The sequence below is a fragment of the Indicator indicator genome, chromosome 7 (assembly GCF_027791375.1).
Source record: "Indicator indicator isolate 239-I01 chromosome 7, UM_Iind_1.1, whole genome shotgun sequence".
NCBI classification, from domain to species: domain Eukaryota; kingdom Metazoa; phylum Chordata; class Aves; order Piciformes; family Indicatoridae; genus Indicator; species Indicator indicator.
Window position 1 is genome coordinate 36689553 of NC_072016.1, and position 24996 is coordinate 36714548.

Consider the following 24996-nt stretch of genomic DNA (forward strand, 5'->3'; position numbering starts at 1 on the left):
TCCAGTGAGTGGGGCAGGCTGGAAAAGGCTTTGGAGACCAAAGAGAAAGACAGTCAGTCACTTGCAACTGATGGGAGACGAGAATCACTCCACAACAAAAGTTTCCTTTCCTCCTGGAACAAGTGTCTTTGCTTCACCTACACTTCAATGGTCCAGCTCTGGGAGCAGGGAGGAGCAGCTGGCATCTCTGAGCTGAAAGAGAGGACAAAAAAAAAGGCCAGGCATAGGCTCAGTTTGTCTCCTTTGAGCAGAAGCTGCAACAGATACAGCTCCTCCACTTTCTTCCCTCTCAGCCAGCCCTCTCCTGCTCCCTGTGCCCTTCCCATCTTGCTGCTCACGGCTTTCACCTCCCCTTGGCCGGCTGGACTGGACAGCAAAGGCCATCAGAGAAGCCACGGTGAGGCAGGAGCAGCATCCCAACCCCAGAAGCCCTCCACAAGAGCTTGGGGTTGGGGGGGAGGTCAGGTCATGGAAGGCTCTTCAGCCTCCAGCTTATTTTTTTTATTTTTTTTTTTTTTTAGAAAAGTTGAGTGGTTGGGAGAGCAAGAAGGGAAGATAGGAGCCAAAGAAAGAGAAAAAAAAAATAGTTTCCTGGCTGAGGTTGAGTCAAGAGTGGGTGAGAGAGCAGCACCCTCATTGCTCCAGAGCAATTCTCCTGACCTGGGAGCTGTACAGATGCTCTGCAGCAGAGAAAGGAGACTCACACAGAACCACACAATTAACCAGCTTGGAAAAGACCTTTGAGATCACCCAGTCCAACCTATCACCCAACACCATCTAATCAACTAAACCATGGCACTAAGTGCCTCATCCAGGCTTATTCTAAACGCTTCCAGGGACAGTGCCTCCACCACCTCCCCGGGCAGCCCATTCCAACTCGAATCCTTTCTAGTATCACCATGTGCCATGCCCATGAGCTTCACTGTGTTGCTGCCCCTGATGCTCTGTCCCTGGGACATGTGAAGAGATGGACATTTTTACAGCTACCTGAAACATGAGAGGAGCTTTGTTTGGGGGAGAAATCCAGTGCTGGCTGTTCATATGCTCTGATCTATTACAGAATCACAGAATCAGTAAGGTTGGAAAAGACCTCAAGGATCATCAAAGTCCAACCTGTCACCCAAGACCTCATCACCACTAAGCCATGTCACCTAGTGCCACGTCCAATGCCCTCTTGAACACCTCCACCACCAACCTGGGCAGCACATTCCAACATCTAACAACTCTCTCTGTGAAGAACTTTCTCCTCACCTCCAGCCTAAGCTTCCCCCTGGCACAGCTTGAGACTGTGTCCTCTTGTTCTGCTGCTGGCTGCCTGGGAGAAGAGACCAACCCCCACCTGGCTACAACCTCCCTTCAGGTAGCTGTAGAGAGCAGTTACACTCCAGCAGCTACACTCCAGCACCTCAATATCCTTCTTGTAGTGAGGGGCCCAAGACTGAACCCAGTACTCAAGGGGTGGCCTCACCAGCATTGACTGCAGGGGGACAATCCCTGCCCTACTCCTGCTGACCACCCTGCTGCTGATCCAGGCCAGGATGCTGTTGGCCTTCGTGGCCACCTAGGCACACTCTGGCTCACCTTCAGCCAGCTGTTGACCCAGGTCCATTTTTCCCAGGCATTTTCCAGCCACTCTGCCCCAAAGCCTGTGGTGTTCACAGGGTTGTTGTGAGCCAAGTGCAGGACCTGGTGCCTCATTGAACCTGAAGTAAGGTTTTGTCACATGGAGCATTTCTGCTGGCTGTCCCACCTCAGTGCTGGTGCAGCACCCAGCATTCCTAAACTGGAAAACTGGGCTCAGTGGTTGCAATTCCTTATCAAAGATAGGATATTGAAACCATCAAGAAACTTCACCCAAGACATCTGAGATAAAGCAACCTCCATTCTGCCTTGCAACCCCCTCATCAGTCTACATTTTCTTACCTCCAGCTCTTCAATCTGGAGAGCATCAGATGGGACTTCACCTGGGCAGCATCCAGCAGCAATTATTTCCCTGCCATTACATGCACTACCTTATAAATTACCCATCCCCTTCCACAGGGGCATCACCCACAGGCTCATGGTTCAGGCTGCCTGTCAGCATCCATCCCTGTCCTGCAGAGCTCCCACCAGCTTTAAACCCACACCTGATTCCTGCCCAATCTGAACCTGTATTGATTTTTCCTCTCATTTCTCCAACTTTCCTTTAGCTGAGAGCCATCAAAGACAAAGGATAAATTCCCTCTTTGCTCTCTTCCCCCCTGCAGAAGCACTAAGTATGGCCTCCACACTGACCTGCAGATCATTTGGAGATAGTAAATTAGAATAACTGGGCTCTCAAAGCAATTCTTTTGAGGCTCCTTCACCTGGTAGTGATTTCTCAGAGCTTAACAATCCAAGCTGGGAGAGAAGCATGACCACAAGGAAAAACACAACCTGAAGCTGCATGCATTGGTGTGCCTCCAAGAGAAACCATTCCAGGCACCAGCAGTTGGACAGTATCAAGAATTAACTTTATTAGCAACAATACTGGGTGATTAAGTGCTGTCTTGAGAGGTGGTTGGTCTGTAACAGGAGGGAGAAGATCAGCAGAGGTGCAAATGAGCAGGATCTCACTGTACCTAGGTCCAGAGGAGCTGAGAGCAGACCACATGGCAGCACTGAGGGCCACAATGGGATGTTTTGGTTGCCAACATGAGGCTGGCCTGGGCTTTTCAGCTACTTCATTAGTCCAAGCAATGCTCCAGCACTCCTGGAGGCCATGGCAGCATTTACCCACACAAGCAGCACCCAGTGTCCCTTGGGCTGCCCTTCAAGCTGGCTTTTCACCTAAGTCTACCCTGCCCAAGTGTCATGGGCTGAAGGGCTGCCAAACCTCCCAAAGCGACAGAATTCGAGTCCTCATGTGTGGTAAAGCTGCTCCTCAGCTCTGCACACCCTGTAAATTCTCCACTCAGGCCTGGAGTTGATGCTGTTTCAATAAAAATCAGCCATAAAGCAGAAGTGGGGGGTTGTGTGCTGCCAACAAGCCCAGACCCAGTGCTGGAAAGGACTTCCCGACTCCCACCAAAGCCTGTTTGTCACCCTGTGGCCATAACCACCATCAACCCTGCTGTTCTGGGGTGGAAAGGCACCAAGGGCCACATCCTCCCTCTCTAACAACCACATCCAGCACAGCATGGAGATGGCCTGGCAGCCCAGACCAGCAGCTTCTGCTTGATGGAGCAGTGGTGATGCTGAGAGAGCATCCTGCTAACAGAGCTCATCACCCAGACTTAAAGGAAGTGTTTTCCACAGAGAGCATGCCTGAGGCACCAGCTGCAAGGCCAAGTTCTGCCACGCTGTCCTTGCTTACCAGCTCACCTCTTCTGGACCACAAATCCCCCCAAGTGGAGAAAAGAAATCCATTAACTGTGTTTAGTGCAGGCTGCATTTCCATGCAGCACTTTAAAAGCCTCTTTGGGTGGTTTTGGTGTCCCAGTAAGCCCACTCCTCTGAAAACCCTCTGAAGACCACTCTGTCTAGGTCAGTTCATCTGCTTTCTGCTGCCAAGCACCACACCAGAGCCTCTCTGATACCTCTCCCTGACTTTACAGACCTTTCTCAATGCAGACTAAAGGCACCTTGAACACCTCAGGTGAGGACCACTTTGCATTTCCCTTTCCTTGGGGTTCAGCTGCAGACAGGTTAAGTTAGGGGTCCACAACTGGCACATGGTGGACACAGCAAGAGAAATGGTCTCTGGTTCAGCTCCACCACGAGTAGCACCATGCTAGGAGGTGGCTGATCCCTCAGTTCCAATTGTACCTGGAAAAAATAAAGCAAGCAGGAGTCCAAGTGGAGAGGTTTCCCTTATATCTGCCTTTTTTTTTTTTTTTTTTGTGGCATGAAGATATGAAATTCCCTCCAAACAGGTCCCTGCTCCCCTGGAATGGCTGCTGTCTGGTTTAGAGGCTTGCTTGGAGGTGGTTCAGGGCTCAAATCCCCTTTAGTTTAACACTACCATCACAGCTTGATGGAACCACCAACACTGCAGGGCTGTACTTGTAACAACAAGGCAGTAAAACCCAAGGTGCCACCAAAAGCCCCAAGGCTCAGTTTAAAACCAGCATGGTGGCACCAGCAAGCCACCCTTACCCACTGGCACTGGGCGGGGAGGAACAGGATTCCCTGTGCTCCCATTGCTTCCCTGAGCTCCCTGGGGAGAATGAAGCTTCTTTGGTCCCTTTGCTCCAGCTGAGCTGCTGTGTGACTGAAGTCCAATGGGCCCTCCTAAGCACAGAGGACGCCCCTTCCCAGAAGGAGGACTTTCCCACTGGATGCAACCCCCACTCCAAAGACAGGCAGCCTGCCTGGTTTGTTGGGGGGTGAACAAGAAAAAAAAAAAAAAAATCCCTCAATACCCAACAGCAGCGCTGCAAACTGAGGGCATCCACCCTGGCTGCTCCTCTACACGAGGTGGACAACAAGAGCGGAGCAGGCAGACCCCACAGCCAGCCCCAGCACGACATAAAACGTCATCACCACCCCTGCTGCCTCGGCCAGCTCTTTAGGCACGATCTTGGGGCCGTAGATCATGACCAGTGTCCCCAGGTAGCCGTTGCTCAGCCCCAACAGCACCGTGAAGACCACTGGGTAGACGTCTCGGTTGAAGAGCACCGTCCGGATGTGAGCCCGGGGCTGGTAGTTGCTGAGGATGAAGAGAGGAAGGAAGATGGTTCTGAGGAGGATGAGGGCAGGCAGCAGCTTGCTCTTGGGGCCAGGGAACTGGATCCAGGCAGTGATCTGCCTCCCACACCAGTCGGCAAAGTTGTAGAGGAGGAAGCTGGTGAGAGGCACAAAGTACTTGGTGCTCCAGGGGCTTCCCGAGGACTTGCTGACTGACTCGATGTTGGAGGAGAGAGAAGGGAAGATGATGATGGAGATGAAGAAGACATAGAAGAGGCAGAAGCCCAGGAGGGCAGTCTTCTGCAGGATGGGGCGCAGCGGGGGAACGTCGATGTTCCTTGGGAGGAAGGAGGCACTCCTGGGGCCCTCCGCCTCGTCCTCTGCGGAGCTGTCGGGTGGCCCGGTGGCCAGAGATGGACTCTCCTCCTGGCTGCTCAGGTAGTACCTGGCAAAAGGCAAGGAGGGAGATTAGCAGCTCCGTGTGCAGGGAGGGGAAACAAACTGAGATTTGGAGAGGAAGCAGGAGGGAAGCTGGCAATGCAGGGATGCCCACTGCACCCAGTAAAGGTGGTTGCAGTGATCTCACCATGCTTCCAGCTCAACCTTCGTATGAAGAGGTGACTCTTCAGGGCTCACCACCCCCTCTTCCCTGCTGTGGAATCCCTTTATACCCTTGGTAGTTCACAGAGGAGATCTACTACATGCAGGCATCTGGGGACCAGGTAGTCTTGGAACCAACAATACCAATGGGGCATGGATGTTAGGAAGTTTTTCCCCATGAGGGTGGTGAGACACGGGAAGAAGTTGCCCAGGGAGCTGGTGCAAGCCTCATCCCTAGAGGCCAGGCTGGATGTGGCTCTGGGCAACCTGATGTAGTGTGAGGTGTCCCTGCCCACAGCAGGGAGGTTGGAACTGGATATGATCCTTGGGGCCCCTCCCAACCCTGACAATTCTAAGATTCTATGATCAGTGCATGATATTGCAGATAGGGACACCCTACAGGGACCCATCTGACTGCCTGCTTCCAGCTCATGGATCTCTGCTGACTTCATGCATTTTGGAAGCCTTTGGTGTCACATCAGCACCACTCTAGCCCTTGGGGCTTGCCAGAGCCTCAGCCTGGGGCGGAAGCCCAGTTTCAGTCTGTGGTTTCGGTCAAATGGGGAAGTGTGTCTGGTGGTGGGACAGGGCTGGAGCACCCTGGGGTGGTGGAGTGGGTGAACGACAAGGGATGGGATGGGGGTGGAGCACGTGGGGTGGGATGGTGGTGGAGCACGTGGGGTGGGACAGTGGCGGAGGGGAGGGAGCACAGGGGTGGGACGGTGGCGGAGGGGAGGGAGCACGGGGGGTGGGACGGTGGTGGAGGGGATGGAGCACAGGGGTGGGACAGTGGCGGAGCGGAGGGAGCACGGGGGGTGGGATGGTGGCGGAGCGGATGGAGCACGGGGGGTGGGACGGTGGTGGAGGGGATGGAGCACAGGGGTGGGACAGTGGCGGAGGGGAGGGAGCACGGGGGGTGGGATGGTGGCGGAGCGGAGGGAGCACAGGGGGTGGGATGGTGGTGGGATGGAGCCGGGGACGTGGGAGGGAGCACGGGGGTGGGGTGGGAGGGGTGGGACGGTGGTGGAGGGGATGGAGCACAGGGGTGGGACAGTGGCGGAGGGGAGGGAGCACGGGGGGTGGGATGGTGGCGGAGCGGAGGGAGCACAGGGGGTGGGATGGTGGTGGAGCGGAGGGAGCACGGGGGGTGGGACGGTGGTGGAGGGGATGGAGCACAGGGGTGGGACGGTGGTGGAGGGGATGGAGCACAGGGGTGGGACAGTGGCGGAGGGGAGGGAGCATGGGGGGTGGGATGGTGGTGGAGGGGATGGAGCACGGGGGGTGGGACGGTGGTGGAGGGGATGGAGCACAGGGGTGGGACGGTGGCGGAGGGGAGGGAGCACAGGGGTGGGACGGTGGTGGAGGGGATGGAGCACAGGGGTGGGACGGTGGTGGAGGGGATGGAGCACGGGGGGTGGGACGGTGGTGGAGGGGATGGAGCACAGGGGTGGGAGGGTGGTGGAGGGGATGGAGCACAGGGGTGGGATGGTGGCGGAGGGGAGGGAGCACGGGGGGTGGGATGGTGGTGGAGGGGATGGAGCACGGGGGGTGGGACGGTGGTGGAGGGGATGGAGCACAGGGGTGGGACGGTGGTGGAGGGGATGGAGCACAGGGGTGGGATGGTGGTGGAGGGGATGGAGCACGGGGGTGGGACGGTGGTGGAGGGGATGGAGCACAGGGGTGGGAGGGTGGCGGAGGAGAGGGAGCACAGGGGTGGGACGGTGGTGGAGGGGGTGGTGACAGGACAGGGACTAGCATAATAAGCATGGGTGTCCTCAGTGGCCCCGCCTGGCATTGATGGCAGCAAACAGTGGTGCCCCGTGCCCGAGGGGTGCCCACAGCAGGCTGGTGCAGGCACCTGGAGTACTGGAGCCTGGGGAGGAGCAGGTACACCATGATGCAGATGACGATGAAGATGTCAGCGGTGAGGAAGTAGGCCAAGGCGCTGTCCGTGACGTCGGCCGCCGCCGCCAGGTCTATCACGGAGGCAATGGCGCTGATCGTGCCACCCATGGCCTGACCTGTGGGCACCGGAGAGATGGACCTCAGTGGCCTGCTGCTGAGCCAGCCTGACTGAGGTAGGACCAGGGGAGAGGTGTCAAGGTGGAAAACAGCAACCCACAGCACCACCAGTGAATCGCAGAATCACAGCATCAAGCAGGGTGGAAGAGACCTCCAAGATCATTGAGTCCAACCAATCACCCAACCCTAACGAATCAACCAGACCATGGCACTAAGTGCCTCATCCAGGCTGGTCTTAAACACCTCCAGGGACCTCGACCCCACCCCCTACCTGGGCAGCCCATTCCACTGGGCAATCTCTCTTTCTGGGAAGAACTTCTTTCTAAGATCAAGCCTAAACTTCCCCCTGGGCAGCTTCAGACTGTGTCCTCTTGTTCTGCAGCTGGTTGCCTGGGAGAAGAGACCAACCCCCACCTGGCTGCAACCTCCCTTCAGGTAGTTGTAGAGAGCAATGAGGTCTCCCCTGAGCCTCCTCTTCTCCAGGCTAAACAGTCCCAGCTCCCTCAGCCTCTCCTCACAGGGCTGTGCTCCAGACCTCTCCCCAGCTTCGTTGCCCTTCTCTGGACACATTCCAGCATCTCAACATCTTTCTTGAATTGAGGAGTCCAGAACTGGACACAGGACTCAAGGTGTGGTCTAACCAGTATGCTGAGTGCAGGGGCAGAATGACTTCCCTGCTCCTTCTGGCCACACTATTCCTGATCCAGGCCAGGATGCCATTGGCCTTCTTGGCCACCTGGGCACACTGCTGGCTCATGTTCAGCCTACTGTCAATCAGGACCCCTGCAGGAGGGGGACCCAGAAACAACAGCATCCTCTCATTAACACCTCCTGGTATGCACAAACCCTCCCAGGGGAATCAGCTTGCCCCACTTGCTGGTCCCCAAACCTGGCTCAGGGTGCAGCCTCACACATCATCTCATCTCCATTTCCATTCAGCAGAGCTATTCATGGGGGCTGCATCACAACCCAGATCATATCCCATCCCATCCACCTCCAGCACTGTCACAAGGAGCAGGACTCAACTTGCTGGGTTTGCATGTGCTGAGTCCTCCAGAGAAGGTCCAAACCCTGCTTAAAGCCTAAACCTGGCTTTCCACCAGCACACCTATAACCACCTCTCTTTCTGCACTCCTCCAGATGGGAATTCCACACCAGCAACAGTGATGCTCAGCAGGGCTCTGGGCAACCTGTGCTAATTGAGGATGTCCCTGCTTACTGCAGAGGGAGTTGGACCAGATGATCTTTGCTGGTCCCTTCCAACCCAGACCATTCTGTGATTCTATGCCACCTTGGGGATGCTGTGACTTCCCCCACTTGGCTAAACTCATCAGAACAATCCTGTCACAGCCCTAGGAGAAATATCTCCATCTAGATTTCTCCCCTCTTCCTCTCTTGGGTTGTCAGCTGTTCCACAGCACATTTATAACGTTAGCAAACCTGCAGGGAGCTCATCACTCACAGCTCCCAATGTGCCCCTCATCACTCATGGGAATGCTGAGCATAAAGGAGGAGAGAACACAGAGCTGCAAACAGGAGCTGAGGGATGAATCTCAGAACCTCAGAATCTCAGAATCTCAGCATCAGCCAGGTTGGACAAGACCTCAGAGATCACCAAGTTGAACCCGTTACCTAACACCTAACACCTCCTGACAAGTAAACCATGGCTCCAAGTGCCACATCCAAGCTTTCTCTGAACACCTCCAGGGATGGTGACTCCACCACCTCCCTGGGCAGCACATTCCAATGGCCAATTTCTTTCTTCTCACCTTGAACCTAAAGGTCCCTCTGCACAGCTTGAGACTGTGTCCTCTTGTTCTGGGGCTGGTTGCCTGGCAGAAGAGACCAACCCCCACCTGGCTACAACCTCCCTTCAGGTAGTTGTAGACAGCAATGAGGTCTCCCCTGAGCCTCCTCTTCTCCAGGCTAAACACCCCCAGCTCCCTCAGCCTCTCCTCACAGGGCTGTGCTCCAGACCCCTCCCCAGCCTTGTTGTCCTTCTCTGGACACATTGAAGTATCTCAGAAGTATCTCAAGTACCTCCTTCCCCCTCTTGCCCCTGCACAGAACACATGACCTGGGTCAAGCCACGGAGCTCTTCTGCAGGATGTCTCAGCAAGACCAAGTGCAAGGTCCTGCATCTGGGTCAAGGCAACCCCAAGCACAAACACAGGCTGGGCAGTGACAGGCTGGAAAGCAGCACTGAGGAGAGGGACTTGGGGGTGATGGTGGATGAGAAGCTGAACATGAGCCAGCAGTGAGCACTTGCAGCCCAGAAAGCCAACCAGAGCCTGGGCTGCAGCAAGAGAAGTGTGGCCAGCAGGGTGAGGGAGGTGATTCTCCCCCTCTGCACCACTCTGCTGAGACCCCACCTGGAGTACTGTATCCAGTTCTGGAGCCCCTAGTACAAGAGGGATATGGACATGCTGGAAGGTGTCCAGAGAAGGGCCATGAGGATGAGCAGAGGGCTGGAGCTGTTCTCCTATGGAGACAGACTGAGAGAGTTGGGGCTGTTCAGTCTAGGGAAGAGAAGGCTCTGAGGTGACCTTCTTGTGGCCTTCCAGTATCTGAAGGGGGCTACAAGAAAGCTGGGAAGGGACTTTTTGGGATATCAGGTAGTGATAGGACTAGGGGGAATGGAACAAAGCTGGAAGTGGGGAGATTCAGACTGGACATGAGGAAGAAGTTCTTCCCCATGAGAGTGGTGAGGCACTGTAATGGATTGTCCAGGAGGTGGCTTGAGGCCCCATCCCTGGAGGTGTTTAAGGCCAGGCTGGATGAGGCTCTGGCCAGCCTAAGCTAGTGTGAGGTGTCCTTGTCCATGGCAGGGGGGTTGGAACTGGATGATCCTTGTGGTCCCTTCCAACCCTGACTGATCCTACGATTCTATGACGTTCACCCCGCGCTGCCCCAGGCAGGAAAGGTGAGGAACCACCACTCTCCTTGCCTCTGCTGAGCCCTCAGACCACTGGTTCATGGGTTATTCACAGAAGCAAAGACACCAGCTCATGTGACTGAGCATGTTTCTCCTTCAGCAACTTCCCTCTGCCTTAAGTGAAGTTTCTAAAATAAGCTCCATGTGACCGAACTGCAGAGGTAGGAGAGAAAGAAAACCCAGCACCCAACCACAGGAAACCCCAGAGCACAGCCCCCACTGGGACAGTGCATCTAGGGAGAAGGAGGGGGTGGGAACCACCAACCTGAGATCAGGGCCTGCAAGTTCTTCATGGGGAAGCAGCTGCTCAGCCCAAAGATGCTGCTGGTGAAGACGGTGGAGGCGCTGCTGACGACGACCACGCAGCCGACGGTGAGGGCAAAGAATGGGGTGGTCCAGGTGGAGGTGTCCACCTTCACCAGCACTGTGATCACCAGGAAGACAGCCAGCATGACAAAGAGGGAGGACAGGATCCGGACACTGGCAGGCACCCTGGGGGCAAGGGGCAAAGAGAAACTCTTCTGTTCAGAAGGCACAAGGCAGAGGAGGTCAACTCCTCTGCCATGAGAAGAGTCAAAGCAAACAAGGGGAAGGTGGTGGTGGAAGGTGAGGAATCAAAAGTAATGATTCTTCTCAGAAGCCTTTGGGTGTTAGCTCTGCAGCTTCTACTGCTGCCATCAAGTCAGCCAAGCTCTAAATACCTATTTGGCCTTCCAGGATCTGAAGAAGGCCAAGAAGAAAGCTCGGGAGTCAGGGTGTCAGGGAATGGGGAAAAAAAAAACAGAAATGGGTAGATTCAGGTTGGAGGTTAGGAAGAAGTTCTTCACCATTGGGTGGTGAGACACTGGAACAGGTTACCCAGGGAGGTGGTGGAAGCCTCATCCCTGGAGGTTTTTGCAGCCAGGCTGGAGGTGGCTGTGAGCAACCTGCTGGAGTGTGAGGTGTCCCTGCCCATGGCAGGGGAGTTGGAACCGGCTGATCCTTGAGGTCCCTTCCAACCCTGACAATTCTGGGCATGGCCCCTCTCCCCTTTTCTTCCAGGCTGAACAACCCCAGTTCCCTCAGCTGCTCCTGGAACTGGGGTTGTTCAGCCTGGAGAAGAAGAGGCTGAAGTGAGACCTTTTGGCTCTCTACAGCTCCTTGAAAGGAGGTTGGAGTGAGGTGGGGGTTGATCTCTTCTCCCTAGTGGTAGGACAAGAGGAAATGGCCTCAAGTTGCAGCAGGGACTTGAGGAACAATTTCTTCTCCAAAAGGGTTCTCAAGGCCTGGACCAGGCTGCCCAGGGAAGTGGTGGAGCCCTCATCTGTGGAAGGATTTAAAAGCCATGCAGAGGTGATGCTGAGGGATGTGGTTTAGTGGTGACCTGGTAGTGCAGGGTTAACAGTTGGACTTGATGCTCTCGAAGGTCTTTTCCAACCAAAACAATTCCATGATTCTCTGATTTTTCCCAGCAACTGGGAGTGTTCCCCATCCCTGGAGCAAAGGACAGCAGCAGTGATAAAGCCTGTCTGGAAAACAAGGTGGGCTGGGTGAAAGCAATGCCAGGCATGCCACTAGAAGGCAATCAGTTGTTTGGATGTGGAGGTTACTTATTACTCAACCAAGAGACTGGATGGGCTGGCCTGGAGCAGTGGGAGAGGGTGAGAGGCAGGGAGCCTGACTAGCAGCTGGAATCTAGAGATGAAGCTCTCCAACACATTCCCCTTCACCCCAGACATGGATCTGGGATAAGGAAAGGTACAAATCAGGGCAGGTAGCTCCTTCAGATTTAAGTCAAACTTGCAACAAGGCACAGGTTAGCCCAGTTCTTAACTCAGTTCAGGGACTGGCAGGACCAGAGCAAGGCCTTACTCCTGCCTGGATGAGCCCACCCAACCCACTAGTGGCATTTTTAAGAGGATGGACAATTTGCCAAGGAATTAACCAAAGAACTCATGAGGAAATTTAATTTAGAGTGGTGCAATCTCAAGCCAGCTCCAGGCTTGGGTGCTGCTGGTGGGAAGCAGGGTTCTTCATACAATCACAGAGTTGTTTCAGTTGGAAGAGATCTTTAAGATCACTGAGTCCAACCACTGACCTAACACCACCAAGGCCATCAAACCATGTCCCCAAGTGCCATGGCCACACATTTCTTGAACACCTCCAGGGATGGTGACTCTACCACCTCCCTGGGCAGCCTGTTCCAAAGCCTGACCACTCTCTCAGTAAAGAAATATTTCCTCATCTCCAACCTAAACCTCCCCTGGCACAATTTCAGGCCATTCCCTCTCGTTCTATCACCTGACACTAGGGACACTGCTTCATCACGAGAGAGTTGGGGCTGTTCAGTCTGGAGAAGAGAAGGCTCCCAGGAGACCTTCTTGTGGCTTTCCAGTATCTGAAGGGGGCTACAAGAAAGCTGGGGAGGGACTTTTTAAGGTGTCAGGGAGCAATAGGACTGGGGGTATGGAGCAAAAGTAGAAATGGGTAGATTCAGATTGGATGTGAGAAAGAAGTTCTTCCCCATGAGGGTGGTGAGACACTGGAGCAGGTTGAGGTGGTGGAAGCCTCATCCCTGGAGGTTTTTGCAGCCAGGCTGGATGTGGCTGTGAGCAACCTGCTGTAGTGTGAGGTGTCCCTGCCCATGGCAGGGGGGTTGGAACTGGCTGAGCCTTGAGGTCCCTTCCAACCCTGACAATTCTATGACTCTATGATCTCAACCTACAAGGGCAGATGAGAGGATTTTGTGCTCACAACATCCTGTGTGCCCCATGGCTTCTCCCAAAGGGAAGGAGAGGGTGAGGAGCTGGGAGCCAGGGATGAAGCCAGAGAAAAGCAGAGGAGCAACATGGACAAAGCCAGGGAGATCCACAGCTAAGGGACTTGGGAAGGGAGCAGCACTGACCTGTTGACAAGCAAGAAGTTTCCAATCAGGCACAGCACAGAGGGCACAGTCGAAGCGATGGAGATGTAGCTCTCAAAAAAGTCCTGCCAGGGAAAAACAAAACAAAACAAAAAGAACAAATGACAAAAGGTGGTGGGGGGAGCACCACGTGGATTTCAGGTTCTACATACAGCATGGACAGCATGTGTGGAGAGTTAGGGTGGGGGTGTCCACCTTGTTGCATTGTGGAAAGTTTTGCATGGCTGCTCAGGACATCAGGCAGTTGGAACAGCAATGTGCCCTTGTGGCCAAGAGAGCCAATGGCATCCTGGGGTGCAGCAAGAAAGCTGTGGGCAGCAGGGCTAGGGAAGTTCTTCTCCCCCTCTACTCTGCCCTGCTGAGACCACAGCTGCAATCCTGTGTCCAGTTTGGGACTCCCCAGTTCAAGAGAGACAGAGACCTGCTGGAGAGAGTCCAAGGGAGAGCCATGAGGATGCTTAGGGGACTTGAGCATCTCCCCTGTGAAGAGAGACTGAGAGCCCTGGGGCTGTTTAGTCTGGAGAAGAGAAGGCTGAGAGGGGATCTGATCAATGTCTCTCAAGAGCTGAGGGGTGGGGGTCAAGTGGAGGGGGCCAGGATCTTTTGGGTGGTTCACAGTGATAAGACAAGGAACAAGGGATACAAACTTGAACACAGAAGATTTCAGCTCAACATGAGCAGACAGTGAGGGTGACAGAGCACTGGAACAGGCTGCCCAGAGGGGTTGTGGAGTCTCCTTCTCTAGAGACTTTCCAAACCCACCTGGATGCATTCCCTGTGCAGACTACCCTAAGTGCTGCTGCTCTGGCAGGGGGGTTGGACCTGATGATCTCTTGAGGTCCCTTCCAACCTCTGACATACTGTGAGACTGTGATACTGTGAAAAGGGAGTTTTTCATCCTGCAGCAGCTCTGGGGTATTTCAGGAAATTAGGAGAATCAAGTAAGAAGTAAAAATGGTGAAGGAGCTACCTGCCTTACTGCTGCACTGGCCTTGTGGAGAAGATCAGAGAATTACACAGAATGGTCAGGGTTGGAAGGGAGCTCTGGAGATCATCCAGTCCAACCCCCACTGCTAAAGCAAGGGCACCCACAGCAGCTTTGTCCAGCATCACAATGGCCACATGGGTTTGGCATCTCTCCAGAGAAGGAGACTCCACAACCTCTCTGGGCAGCCTGCTCCAGCAGCCTCACACCAAAGAAGCTTTTTGGGTTTTGCTTATGTTCAGATGGAACCTCCTGGGTGCCAGTTTGTGCCTGTTGCCCTTTGTGCTGTTGCTGGGCACCACTGAAGAGTCTGAGTTCCTCTTGATCCCCATCCTTTAGATACTGATAAGCACTGATCAGATCTGAATTCTTCCTGTGGGCTGCAGCGTCTTGCACAACCCTCCTGAATGTTTTCTCTTACTTGAGCCCCATGAGGGATGGTTTTTATGTACCAAGACACCAAAGCATTAAAATCAGTCTCTAATTGCCTCAAAAGCCAGTGAGAGCTACCAGACCTCTGCATCTCAGTGGTGCCCAGTGATAGGACAAGGAACAACAGGCACAAGCCGGAACACAGGAGGTTCCACCTCAACATAGAATCATGGAATTGTTAGGGTTGGAAGGGACCTCAAGGATCAGCCAGTTCCAACCCCCCTGCCATGGGCAGGGACACCTCACACTACAGCAGGTTGCTCACAGCCACATCCAGCCTGGCTGCAAAAACCTCCAGGGATGAGGCTTCCACCACCTCCCTGGGCAACCTCTGCCAGTGTCTCACCACCCTCATGGGGAAGAATTTCTTCCTAACATCCAATCTGAATCTACCCATTTCTAGTTTTGTTCCATTCCCCTCAGTTCTATCACGCCCTGACACCCTAAAAACTCTCTCCCCAGCTTTCTTGTAGCCCCTTTCAGATACTGGAAGGTCTCCTTGGAGCCTTCTCCTCTCCAGACTGAATAGCCCCAACTCTCTCAGTCTGTCCTTACAGGAGAACAAGGAACATGAGGAGAATTTTTTTACTGTGAGGGTGACAGAGCCCTGAAGCACGCTGCCCAGAGAGGCTGTGGAGTCTCCTTCCCTGGAGCCTTCCAAACCCCAGCTGGATGTGTTCCTGTGCAGTGTGCCCTAGGTGATCCTGCTTTAGCAGTGGGGTTGGACTGGATGATCTGTGGAGGTCCCTTCCAAACCCTAATATTCTGTGATCCCTCTCCACCCAGAGCATGCTCCAGCAAAAGCAGCCTGAGTGGGGGCACAGGGACATTATTTTCCCTCCCTCTCTCTGCGTGCAGGAAACTCATTGAGAAACTATATTGAGACTCAACACACATTTACCCTGGGGACTTGCAGATCACCCAAGCAAGGCAGCTGCAGCATCAGTCAACACTCACCAGCGCACCTCGTGCAGAGGGCAGGCAGAAAGCAGTAACCACAGGGGAGAGCTGGAGATTTCTTTGGCAAGACTGCAGCCAAACACTCACATTTTCAACCCATTTTCTGTTGAAGTGTCTCTGCTCCATCTCCTCCCTTCAAGCTGCTCAGTCCCCTTCTTCTTCTACCTCAGCCAGCACAAAGGGGACAGTGGTCACAAAGGGAATCACAGAATGTTAGGAGCTAGAAGGGACCTCCAGAGATCATCCAGTCCAAGCCCCCTGCCAGAGCAGGGTCACCTAGAGCAGGTCACACAGGAACACAGCCAGGTGGGTCTTGAATATCTCCAGAGAGGGAGACTCCACAACCCCCCTGGGCAGCCTGTTCCAGTGTTCTGTTGCCCTCACAGGAAAAAAAAAAACAAACAAATTTTACTCCTGTTTCCATGGAACTTCCTATGCCTCAGCTTCCACCACTGCCCCTTGTGCTGTCCTTGGGCATCACCCAGCAGAGCCTGGCTCCAGCCTCTGGGCACTCACCCTACACATCTTGATCATCATGAATGAGGTCACCTCTCAGGCTGCTCCTCTCCAAGCTAAAGAGCCCTCAGCTCCCTCAGGCTCTCCTCATAAGGAAGGTGTTCCACTCCCTTCAGCATCTTTGTGGCTCTGCACTGGACTCTCTCAAGCAGTTCCCTGAGGTCCTTCTTGAACTGAGGGGCCCAGAACTGGACACAATACTCTAGATGTAGCCTCCCAGGGCAGAGCAGAGAGGGAGGAGAACCTCTCTTGACCTACTAACCACATCCCCCTTCTAATGTACCCCAGGATGGCTTTGGCCTTCTTGGCCACCAGAGGACATTGCTGGCTCCTGGGCAACCTCCCACCCACCAGGACCCCCAGGTCCTTTACCTTTCACTGCTCTCCAGCAGGTCAGTCCCCATCCTGTACTGCTCCATGGGGTTGCTCTTTCCCAGGTGCAAGACTCTACCCTTGCCCTTGCTGAGCTTCATTCAATTTATCCCTGCCCAGCTCTCCAGCCTGTCCAAGTCCTGCTGAATGGCAGCACAACCTCCTGCTGTCTCAGCCACTCCACCCAGCTTTGTGTTGTCAGCAAACTTGCTGACAGTGCCCTCTGTGCCTTCCTCCAGGTCATTGATGAAGATATTGAACAGCTCTGGTCCCAGTACTGACCCCTGAGGGACTCCACTAGACACAGACCTCCAACTAGACTCTGCCCCATCAACTACAACTCTCTGACTCCTTCCCTTCAAGCAGTTCCCAATCCACCTCACTCATGGATCATCCAGCTTAGCTGCCAGGATGCTGTGGGAGATGGTGTCAAATGCCTTACTGAAATCAAGGCAGGACCTCCACATGCAGCCCCATGGTGATGGGTTCTCATTTTCTGCAGCTTCCTAGCTACAGAGACTGAGCACTTGGCAAGCTTTATCTGCACATTACAGGGTGGGGTTTGGGCACTTCATAATCACTTTACAAGCACCTTCATTTATTCTTCCCTATCAGGAGCTTTACTGCAAGCAACAGGAAACCTAATAATCCCTCCTGGAGGGTCCATGCAGACAGAGACATAAAAACCTGCACTTAGAGCATTAGCTTGGTGAAGCAGGAGGCTCAAAGCTCTATGGCCATGTGATGAATTAAAAAGAGAATGAATTAAAAAGATGAATTAAAAAAAAGACAAGAGCAAAGTCTGCTGCTAAAACTAAAATTTATTTACCAACGTACTTAAAAGAAACCTCCAAATCAGCCTGGGGCTAGTTAATAAAGTTCCAAGCTGATTTTCCTTTTCTTTTGGGGAGGGAAAACAAAAATACCAAACCCAAGCAAACCCCAAACCACCCCATGTTATAACTCTTTCCATCAAGCAGAAGTAACCCAGCAGAGATGCTGCATTTCAAGCACCCTGGGGGAAGGTTCATTCACTCCCAGCAAATGTGCTCACACCAGCAGTGGGGAAGAGAGTTGGGTAGTAGGTGTTAATCCAGCTCAGATGGTAACCTCTTCTTCTCCCACCCATCTCAGACATGCTTTCAGAGCACAGTTTTAGCTACAGAAGATACACTCAACCCTGCAATGGTTTGGGTTGGAAAGGACCTTAAAGATCATCTGGTTCTACCCCCACTTCCACAGGCAGGGACACCTTGCACTAGCCCAGGTTGCTCAAGACCTCATCCAACCTGGCCTTGAGGAGTGCATTCTAGGAAAGTGCCCTGTGGACAAGAGGAGTTTTGTTTGATGGTATCTTGGGAAAAAAAAAGAAACCCAAACCTGTTTCACTTCAATATTCCTGGTATAGGGCTGGGACAAAGATGATCCAAGGGTTGGAACACCTCTGCTATGAGAACAGACTGAGGGAGCTGGGGGTGTTCAGCCTGGAGAAGACTCCAGGAGGACCTTAGAGCTACCTTCCAATATCTGAAGGGATCCTACAGGAAGGTTGTAGAGGGACTGTCCTAGAGACAGGACAAGGGGGAATGGTTTGAAGCTGAGGCAGAGCAGGGTTAGACTGGAGCTTAGGAAGAACTTCTTCAGTACAAAGGTGGTGAGATTCTAGAACAGGCTGACCAGGGTTGCTGTGGATGCCTCCTCCTTGGGGGTGTTCAAGGCCAGGCTGGATGGGGCCTTGAGCAGCCAAGTTTAGTTGAGAGGTTGAAGTAGATGATCTCTGAGGTCCCATCCAACCTGAGCAGATTTAGGATTCTATGATACCTCCAGGGAAGGAGCATCCATGACCCCTCCAGGCAACCTGTTCCCATTGCTCACCACCCTCACTGGAAAAAGTTTCTTTCTAATATCCAGTCTAAACCTGCCCTTCTCAAACTTAAAGCCATTGCCTCTCAGCCTAGTCCCTCACCCTTTCTCCTGAGCCCTCCCCATCAGCCAAGCTCACCTCCTCCTTTGCTCACAAGGGCCAAGCTCCCCGTTGCTGACATTTTTGGAGGAGAAATGCAAGCACTGAAAGGCTCTCACTCCTTTGCTGGCTAATCAGGAAGAATAATAAACCTCAAAGCCACCTTCCTCCCACCTCCTCCTCTCACTGGGAAGGTGTCATCCCTCAACCATAATGGAGGTGTTTGACCCTCTAGTAACCACAGCATCTTCAGACTTGCTGCAGTGATGCACACCATGCCCTTAAGAAAACAAACCCAAACGAGAACAAAGCATCATTGTGGTGGCAGATTAGTCACCAGCATCACCAGGATGTGTCTGCAAAGCAGTTTTAATTTTTCTTCAGCCTGGACTCAGCAACTGGGCTCCTGCTGGGCTGGAAAAAAAGAATCCAGGCCCATGCTGGTGGCTGAAGGCACCAGAGCGTTACCTGGAGCACAGGGCATGAAATTAGCTGCAGTGAGCAGCTTGGACCCAAAAGCAAGCTGCCAGTCACAAGGGCATCTCTCCAGAGCCAAGCTCTGTTTGCAGGTAAGACCTGCTGCTGCAGCAGCATGGCTTGGCCTGGGCAGATATGGGGCCAACTGGCTTATTTTTCATCACAGAATTGTTTTGGTTGGGAAAAAAGAAAGCTCTAAGATCATCGATTTCAACCATTCTCTAACTCTGCCAAGGCTGGGGGCTACACCATGGCCCTCAGCACCACAGCTCTGTGGCTTTTAAACACCTCCAGGGATGGTGATCCAACCACTTCCCTGTTCCAGTCTTTCAGAACCCTTTCAGTGAAGATGTTTCTTCTCATATCCAACCAAAACCTCCCCTGGTGCAATTTCATAGACTCACAGAATCAGAATGACTTGAGTTGGAAGGGACCTTAAAGATCATCCAGTTCCAACCCCCCTGCCATGGGCAGGGACACCTTACACTACAGCAGGTTGCTCAAAGTCTCATCCAGCCTGGCTGCAAAAACCTCCACAGATGAGGCTTCTACCACCTCCCTGGGCAACCTGTTCCAGTGTCTCACCACCCTCATAGGGCAGAACTTCTTCCTAATCTCTAACCTAAATCTACCCTGCTCTAGTTTAAAACTACTGCCCCTGGCCCTATCACCACAGGCCCTCCTATGAAGTCCCTCTTCAGTTTTCCTGTAGTTCCCTTGAGGTCCAGGAAGATGGATGTGTGGGATTGGCAGGACCAGCCAACAACTCTGGTAGGGCTTTAAACCTCTTGCCCTGCTTCATCCAGAGAAGAAGCCAAGCCCATGGAGCTGCACTTTTCCTTGCTGCAGTGATGTGTTGGAAGTGGCTGGGTGCAGATGGCTTTTCTGGATGCCTCCTGGGACCGTATTGATGCCTATGTCCTAGCTGAGGGCTGTCTGCTCTTCAACCCTTGCCCTGCTCCTGTGAGCTCCACCAACACTTAACGAGCATCTTTGGCTTCTACCTTGTGAGTCCAGCTGAAGAGGACATAGGCTTGAGGATATTTCCTCTCATCCTAAAACTTAAAAAAAAAAAAATAAACAACACTTTAAAAACATCTAAAGCTAGGGTGACCAACCACCACAGAGAAGCCAGGTTGCTCTTCACCAGAAGAAGTGAAAAGCTAGGAAGAAGACACCAGCCCTGCCTAGCAAGCAGCCTTTTCTAACACTGCCTTGGATAAGCAGGACATCAAAGCCACAAAGAAGTGGGTGGGATGCAGGCAGCGTGGGAGGACATTGTGGCATGTGATGGCAGAGTACCTTTGCCCCTTTTCTGAGCTCCAATCATTAATATTAAACCAGCCCTGGGGCTGCCACACTGGGCTGATAAGTCACAGAGAAACTGTGGGCGTCGCGCTCCGCTCCGCATTTGTGCAACAACAAAACGTGCCCAAACCACTTGGAACGAGCTTGGCAGCAGAGGGGGGAGGATGGGGCACAGCCTCACACAAGGAAATCATCCTGCAGTGGCAGGAGAAGCAAGAGAAGGCTTTTATGGAGGTGGGGGGGAGGGAGAAAAAGAGAGGCCATCAAGCTTGGCACCCCAAGGCCAGCCCATCAATCGCCCCATGACAAGCTCCTCATCCCATATGCCAAAAGCCAGATGTTTATCGCTGCAAGGAAAATACTGCAGTCACAGTTGCCAGATCTTGAAGGAAAAAGCAGTAAAGCATCTGGGGAGGGGGGCTTGAGACTACTGGTGCTCCTGCAGAGCCCCTGCTGTTGCCACTGAGTGATGTGCAAGGGAGAAAAATGCCTAAAAAACTGTTTGATGCCTCGTCACAGAGCCAGAAGTTCAGGGCAATTTATCTCCCAGCCCAGCTGAGACCAGCTGGGAAAGCACAGAGCCCTGCAGGGCTTGAGGGGGTTCACCAAGCATGAAGGACAAACAAACCACAAAGATTTCTACTTTCTGCTGTAGAAATTGTCCTTGAAAGGCAGCTTTGATTATGAGGCAGGTTAAACCAAATTTCTTTTTTTTAAGCCTTAGCACACAGAATCACAGAACGGTAGGGCTTAGAAGGGACCTCTGAATACAATGGAGTCCCAGAAGCACCTAAAGCAGATCATACAGGATGGTGTCAAGCTAGGGCTCCAGAGATGGAGACTCCACCACCTGTCTGGGCAGCCTGTTCCAGTGCTCTGCCACCCTCAGAGTAATGTTCCTCCTTATGTTTTGAGGGAACTTTCCATGTTCAAGTCTATGCCCATTACCTCTTGTCCTCTCACTGAGGACCATTGCCAGACCACAAAGCACTCCGTCTTTTAGTTTTAAGTATCTTCCCTCCAACTATTTGTGCTCCCCCGAAACAAAGCTCTACCACCCCTGGTTTGCAGCAGGCAAAAGCCCAGGGGACATTCACTCACCCTCTGGAGAAGTGGAGGAGAACAAGAGCAAGTTGGGAAGGAAACCCAACTGTTTTTTTTTTCCCCCCTGCACACTCACCCGCAGATCCGACGCCGCCTGTCCTGCTGGGCCTGCCTGGTCCGAGCAGTTCTGCAGCTTGTACATCCAGTAGTGCTTTGCTGTGATGAAAAAATTCCAGGGCAGCAGGGACCCGATGCCCAGGAGGAAAAAAATCACATAGGCCCCATGCAGGCGGTCACTCGGTCTCTGCTGGCTGTACCTGTTCACCGAGGGCTCCTCGATCAGGGGCTCCTCATCTGGGGAAATGCTGCTGGCTGCTGGGTGCATTGTGCTGCCACTCTGCAAAAGAACACCACCAGAAATGTTACCATCACAGGATGGTTGCAAACTGCTGGTTGCAAGCTGCTTGGGTGTGGTTCTCTCCTTCCTTGATCTGTGATTGCCCAGCAAGTGCAGCACGAGTGAGCTGAATCAGCTCAGCACAGGGATGGAGGGATGGAGAGATCCCCAGAAGGTGTGGGAGAAGGGACTGAGATGGTTGGACTTGATGACCTTAAAGGACTTTTTCAACCTAAATGATTCTATTGAGACACAGTAGGGATAGGCTCTGCTGCTACAGTGCCCATATTTCCATCCTTAATTAATAATTAACCCATCCCCTTGACCCTGGAAAAGCAGGAAATCTCCACTCATGCAAGGCTCCAAAACAAATTAACAGCTTGTAAACTAAAGCTGCTGTGCAGAGCAACCTGTAAACCAGTAGAGCACCTGAAGGACTGGCATAGGAATCTGTAAACCATTACAGCACCAGCAGGCTTGGCAGAGCAATCTATAAACCACTACAACACCAACAGAACTGCCAGAGCTGTAAACCAGTACAGCACCCAAAGGACTTGCAGACCAACCAATACAGCACCAGCAGAATTGCCAGAGCTGTAAATCAGTACAGCACCTGAAGGACTTGCATAGCAATCTGGAAAGCAGTAGCAGAGAAACCTGTAAACCAGTACAGCACCAGCAGGATTGGCAGAGCAACCTGTAAACCAGTACAGCACCTGAAGGACTTGCATAGCAATCTGGAAAGCAGTAGCAGAGAAACCTGTAAACCAGTACAGCACCAGCAGGATTGGCAGAGCAACCTGTAAACCAGTACAGCACCTGAAGGACTTGCAAAGAAATCTGTAAACCAATACAGCACCTGAAGATCAACCTGTAAACCACTGCAACACCAGCAGGATTGGCAGCACAACCTGTAAACCAGTACAGCACCAGCAGGATTGGCAGAACATCCTGTAAACCAGTAGAAGATCAACCATTAAACCAGTACAGCACCTGAAAGACTTGCAAAGCAACCTGTAAACCAGTACAGCACCAGCAGGACTGGCAGAGCATCCTGTAAACCAGTACAGCACCAGCAGGATTGGCAGAACAACCTGCAAACCAGCACCACTCCAGCACAATTAGCAGAGCAACCTGTTAAGGCAGTACCGGCCCAACAGGCTTGCTAAAATAAACTAAAGGCAGAGCAGCAGGCTTGGCACAGCGGCCTGCACGCTCCGAGAACGCCACCGAGGCTTTGCCAAGTGACTCACAACCTGTGGTACCATCCCCGGGCTCTGGAGCAGCGCTGCCAACCTACGCTCACAGCTGCTGCCTCTGCTGGGCGAGCTGAAACTCCCGGCGCAACCCCGGGCTTTGCAAACCGACTCCCAGAACAACCCCGGCACCCACAGGCGGCCAAGTCAGACCGGGGGCCCCCCGGGGATGGGCCGAGCCAAGCGCAGGGCGGGAGGAAATTACCGGAAACCGGACATTTGGCAGAAAAACCGCTCCCGTTTCACGAGGGGGAAGAGGCGCATCCTTCCCTGACCCCCAGCCCTGCATCCCTCCAGCCCTGTCAGCACTCCCGCTGCCCTTACCCCAGCAGCACTTACCGGGGGGGCCTGCCGGGCCCCACCGGCTCCGTCCCCGTCGCCCCGTTCCGCTCCGCCCCGCCGGGGGTGGCCCCGGCCCCGGCCCGGCCCCGCGGGCGGTGCTGGGCAGCGAGGGGCGGTGCGGCTCGAAGGCTTCGGGAAGCTGCAGCTGCAGGCGAAGCGTGGTTGGGGGTAGTGGTCGTCATTAGAGTGCATTGTCCGTCCTGAGGGTGCGAGGGGGAAAGGGAGAGCAGAGTGGCATGGAATCATGGAATGGGTTGGGTGGAAAGGGGTCTTTAAAGGTCATCAAGTCCAACCCCCCTGAAGTCAGCAGGGACATCTGCAACGAGAGCAGGTTGCTCACAGCCCCAAACAACCTGACCTGGAATGGATCCAGGGATGGGGCATCTACTGTCTCTCTGGGCAACCTGGGCCAGTATCTCACCACCTTCAGCGTCAAGCATTTCTTCCTTCTCCCTGGTCTAAATCTCCCTCTTTTAGTTTAAACCCATCACTTCTGTCCTGTTGCAACAGGCCCTGCTAAAAAGACTGTTCCTATCTGTCACCTGCATCTTCCTCGGGATGAGGGACCCCCTGGAGCCAGGGCACAAGCTCCTCCTTTCCTCACTTTGCTTCCTGCAATGCTCAGTCATCACAGAATCACAAAACAGTTTGGGTTGGAAGGGATCTTAAAAGATCATCCAGTTCCAACCCCTCTGCCATGGTCAGGGACACCTTCCACTAAACCTGGTTGCTCAAAGCCCCAGCCAGCCTGGCCTGGAATGTTTCCAGGGATGAGGCATCTACTGTCTCTCTGGGCAGCCTGTTCTAGTGTCTCACCATCCTCACAGCGAAGAACTTCTTCCTTCTATCTCATCTAAGCCTACCCTCTTTTGGTTTGAGTCTGTACACTTTCAGTATATTTTTTTATGATATAGAATGGTTTGGGTTGGAAGGGACCTTAGAGATCACTGAGTTCCAACCCCCTCTGCCATGAGCAGACACCTCTCTCTCACTAGGCCAGGTTGCTCAAAGTTCCAAAGTCCTCAATGTCCTCCAAACTCTTAACACCCACCTTGAGGGCACTATGGGGCTGTGAAGGAAAAATCCACCTTCCTCTCCCCTATTCCTTTCTTCCTTCTCCAAAGATGGGTTTGGCTCCTCCACACAGGGGCAGGTGATGGACTGGTGGGGTCTCAGCTTTCCTGTTCCCTTTTTTGCACTCATGTTGGCCATTAGTCGACTTTCACATCTCATGTTTCCTGTTGCCAGCAGTCTGCCTTTAGCCTTCCCCATCTCCAAGATCTAAGGTACTTACCACCAAACTTGCTTTATTCTCCATTGCACATGCATCTAACCTTTATTCACCCAAGCAGGACAGCCTCCAGTTTTCACAGAAGGCCTTGAGATGTTCTGGCCTGGATTTTTTCTTCCACTCTCGCTGGGACAAAAGCAGACGGATCCAGATACCTCACCTCCCAGCAACACCAGTGCATGCACAGCTGGCTGCTCTCTGGGAGCCATGGTCAGCCACCGGCCTCCTCCAGCCTTCCTGAGCCTTCAAGGAGAGCAGACCAGACAACCATGACCACCCAGATATCAAAAACAGCCCAAGCCACACACAATCTATTTTTCCCCCTGCCTCCCATCTCTCATGAGCAAACAAGCACCCAACCCACTGGCGGTCTGCTGAAATGGAAAGCCCTTGGAGGAGCACGTGGGTGAGGTTTCTCCCCAGGATTTTCATTTGCATTGACATGCCAGGCTGGGAAAGCACCTGAGGAGATGGCACAGCCTCTCTGAATCAGTAACCCAGCAGCTCAGAGGGATTCGCCTGATATTTTTGATCTGCTGCTGTCTAT

The 24996-nt window shown here is 53.3% G+C and overlaps 1 protein-coding gene across 1 annotated transcript; it reads right to left on the bottom strand.

Annotated features, from left to right (window-relative positions):
* Nucleotides 1–4428: 4428 nt before the first annotated feature.
* On the bottom strand, nt 4429–21548 carry SLC29A3 (solute carrier family 29 member 3). Its single transcript, XM_054382523.1, has 5 exons — nt 21300–21548; nt 13089–13171; nt 10470–10696; nt 7106–7268; nt 4429–5092 (listed from the first exon to the last, which is right to left on the bottom strand). Exons 1-5 carry the CDS (start codon nt 21546–21548, stop codon nt 4429–4431), a joined length of 1386 nt encoding a protein of 461 aa, XP_054238498.1.
* Nucleotides 21549–24996: the final 3448 nt, after the last annotated feature.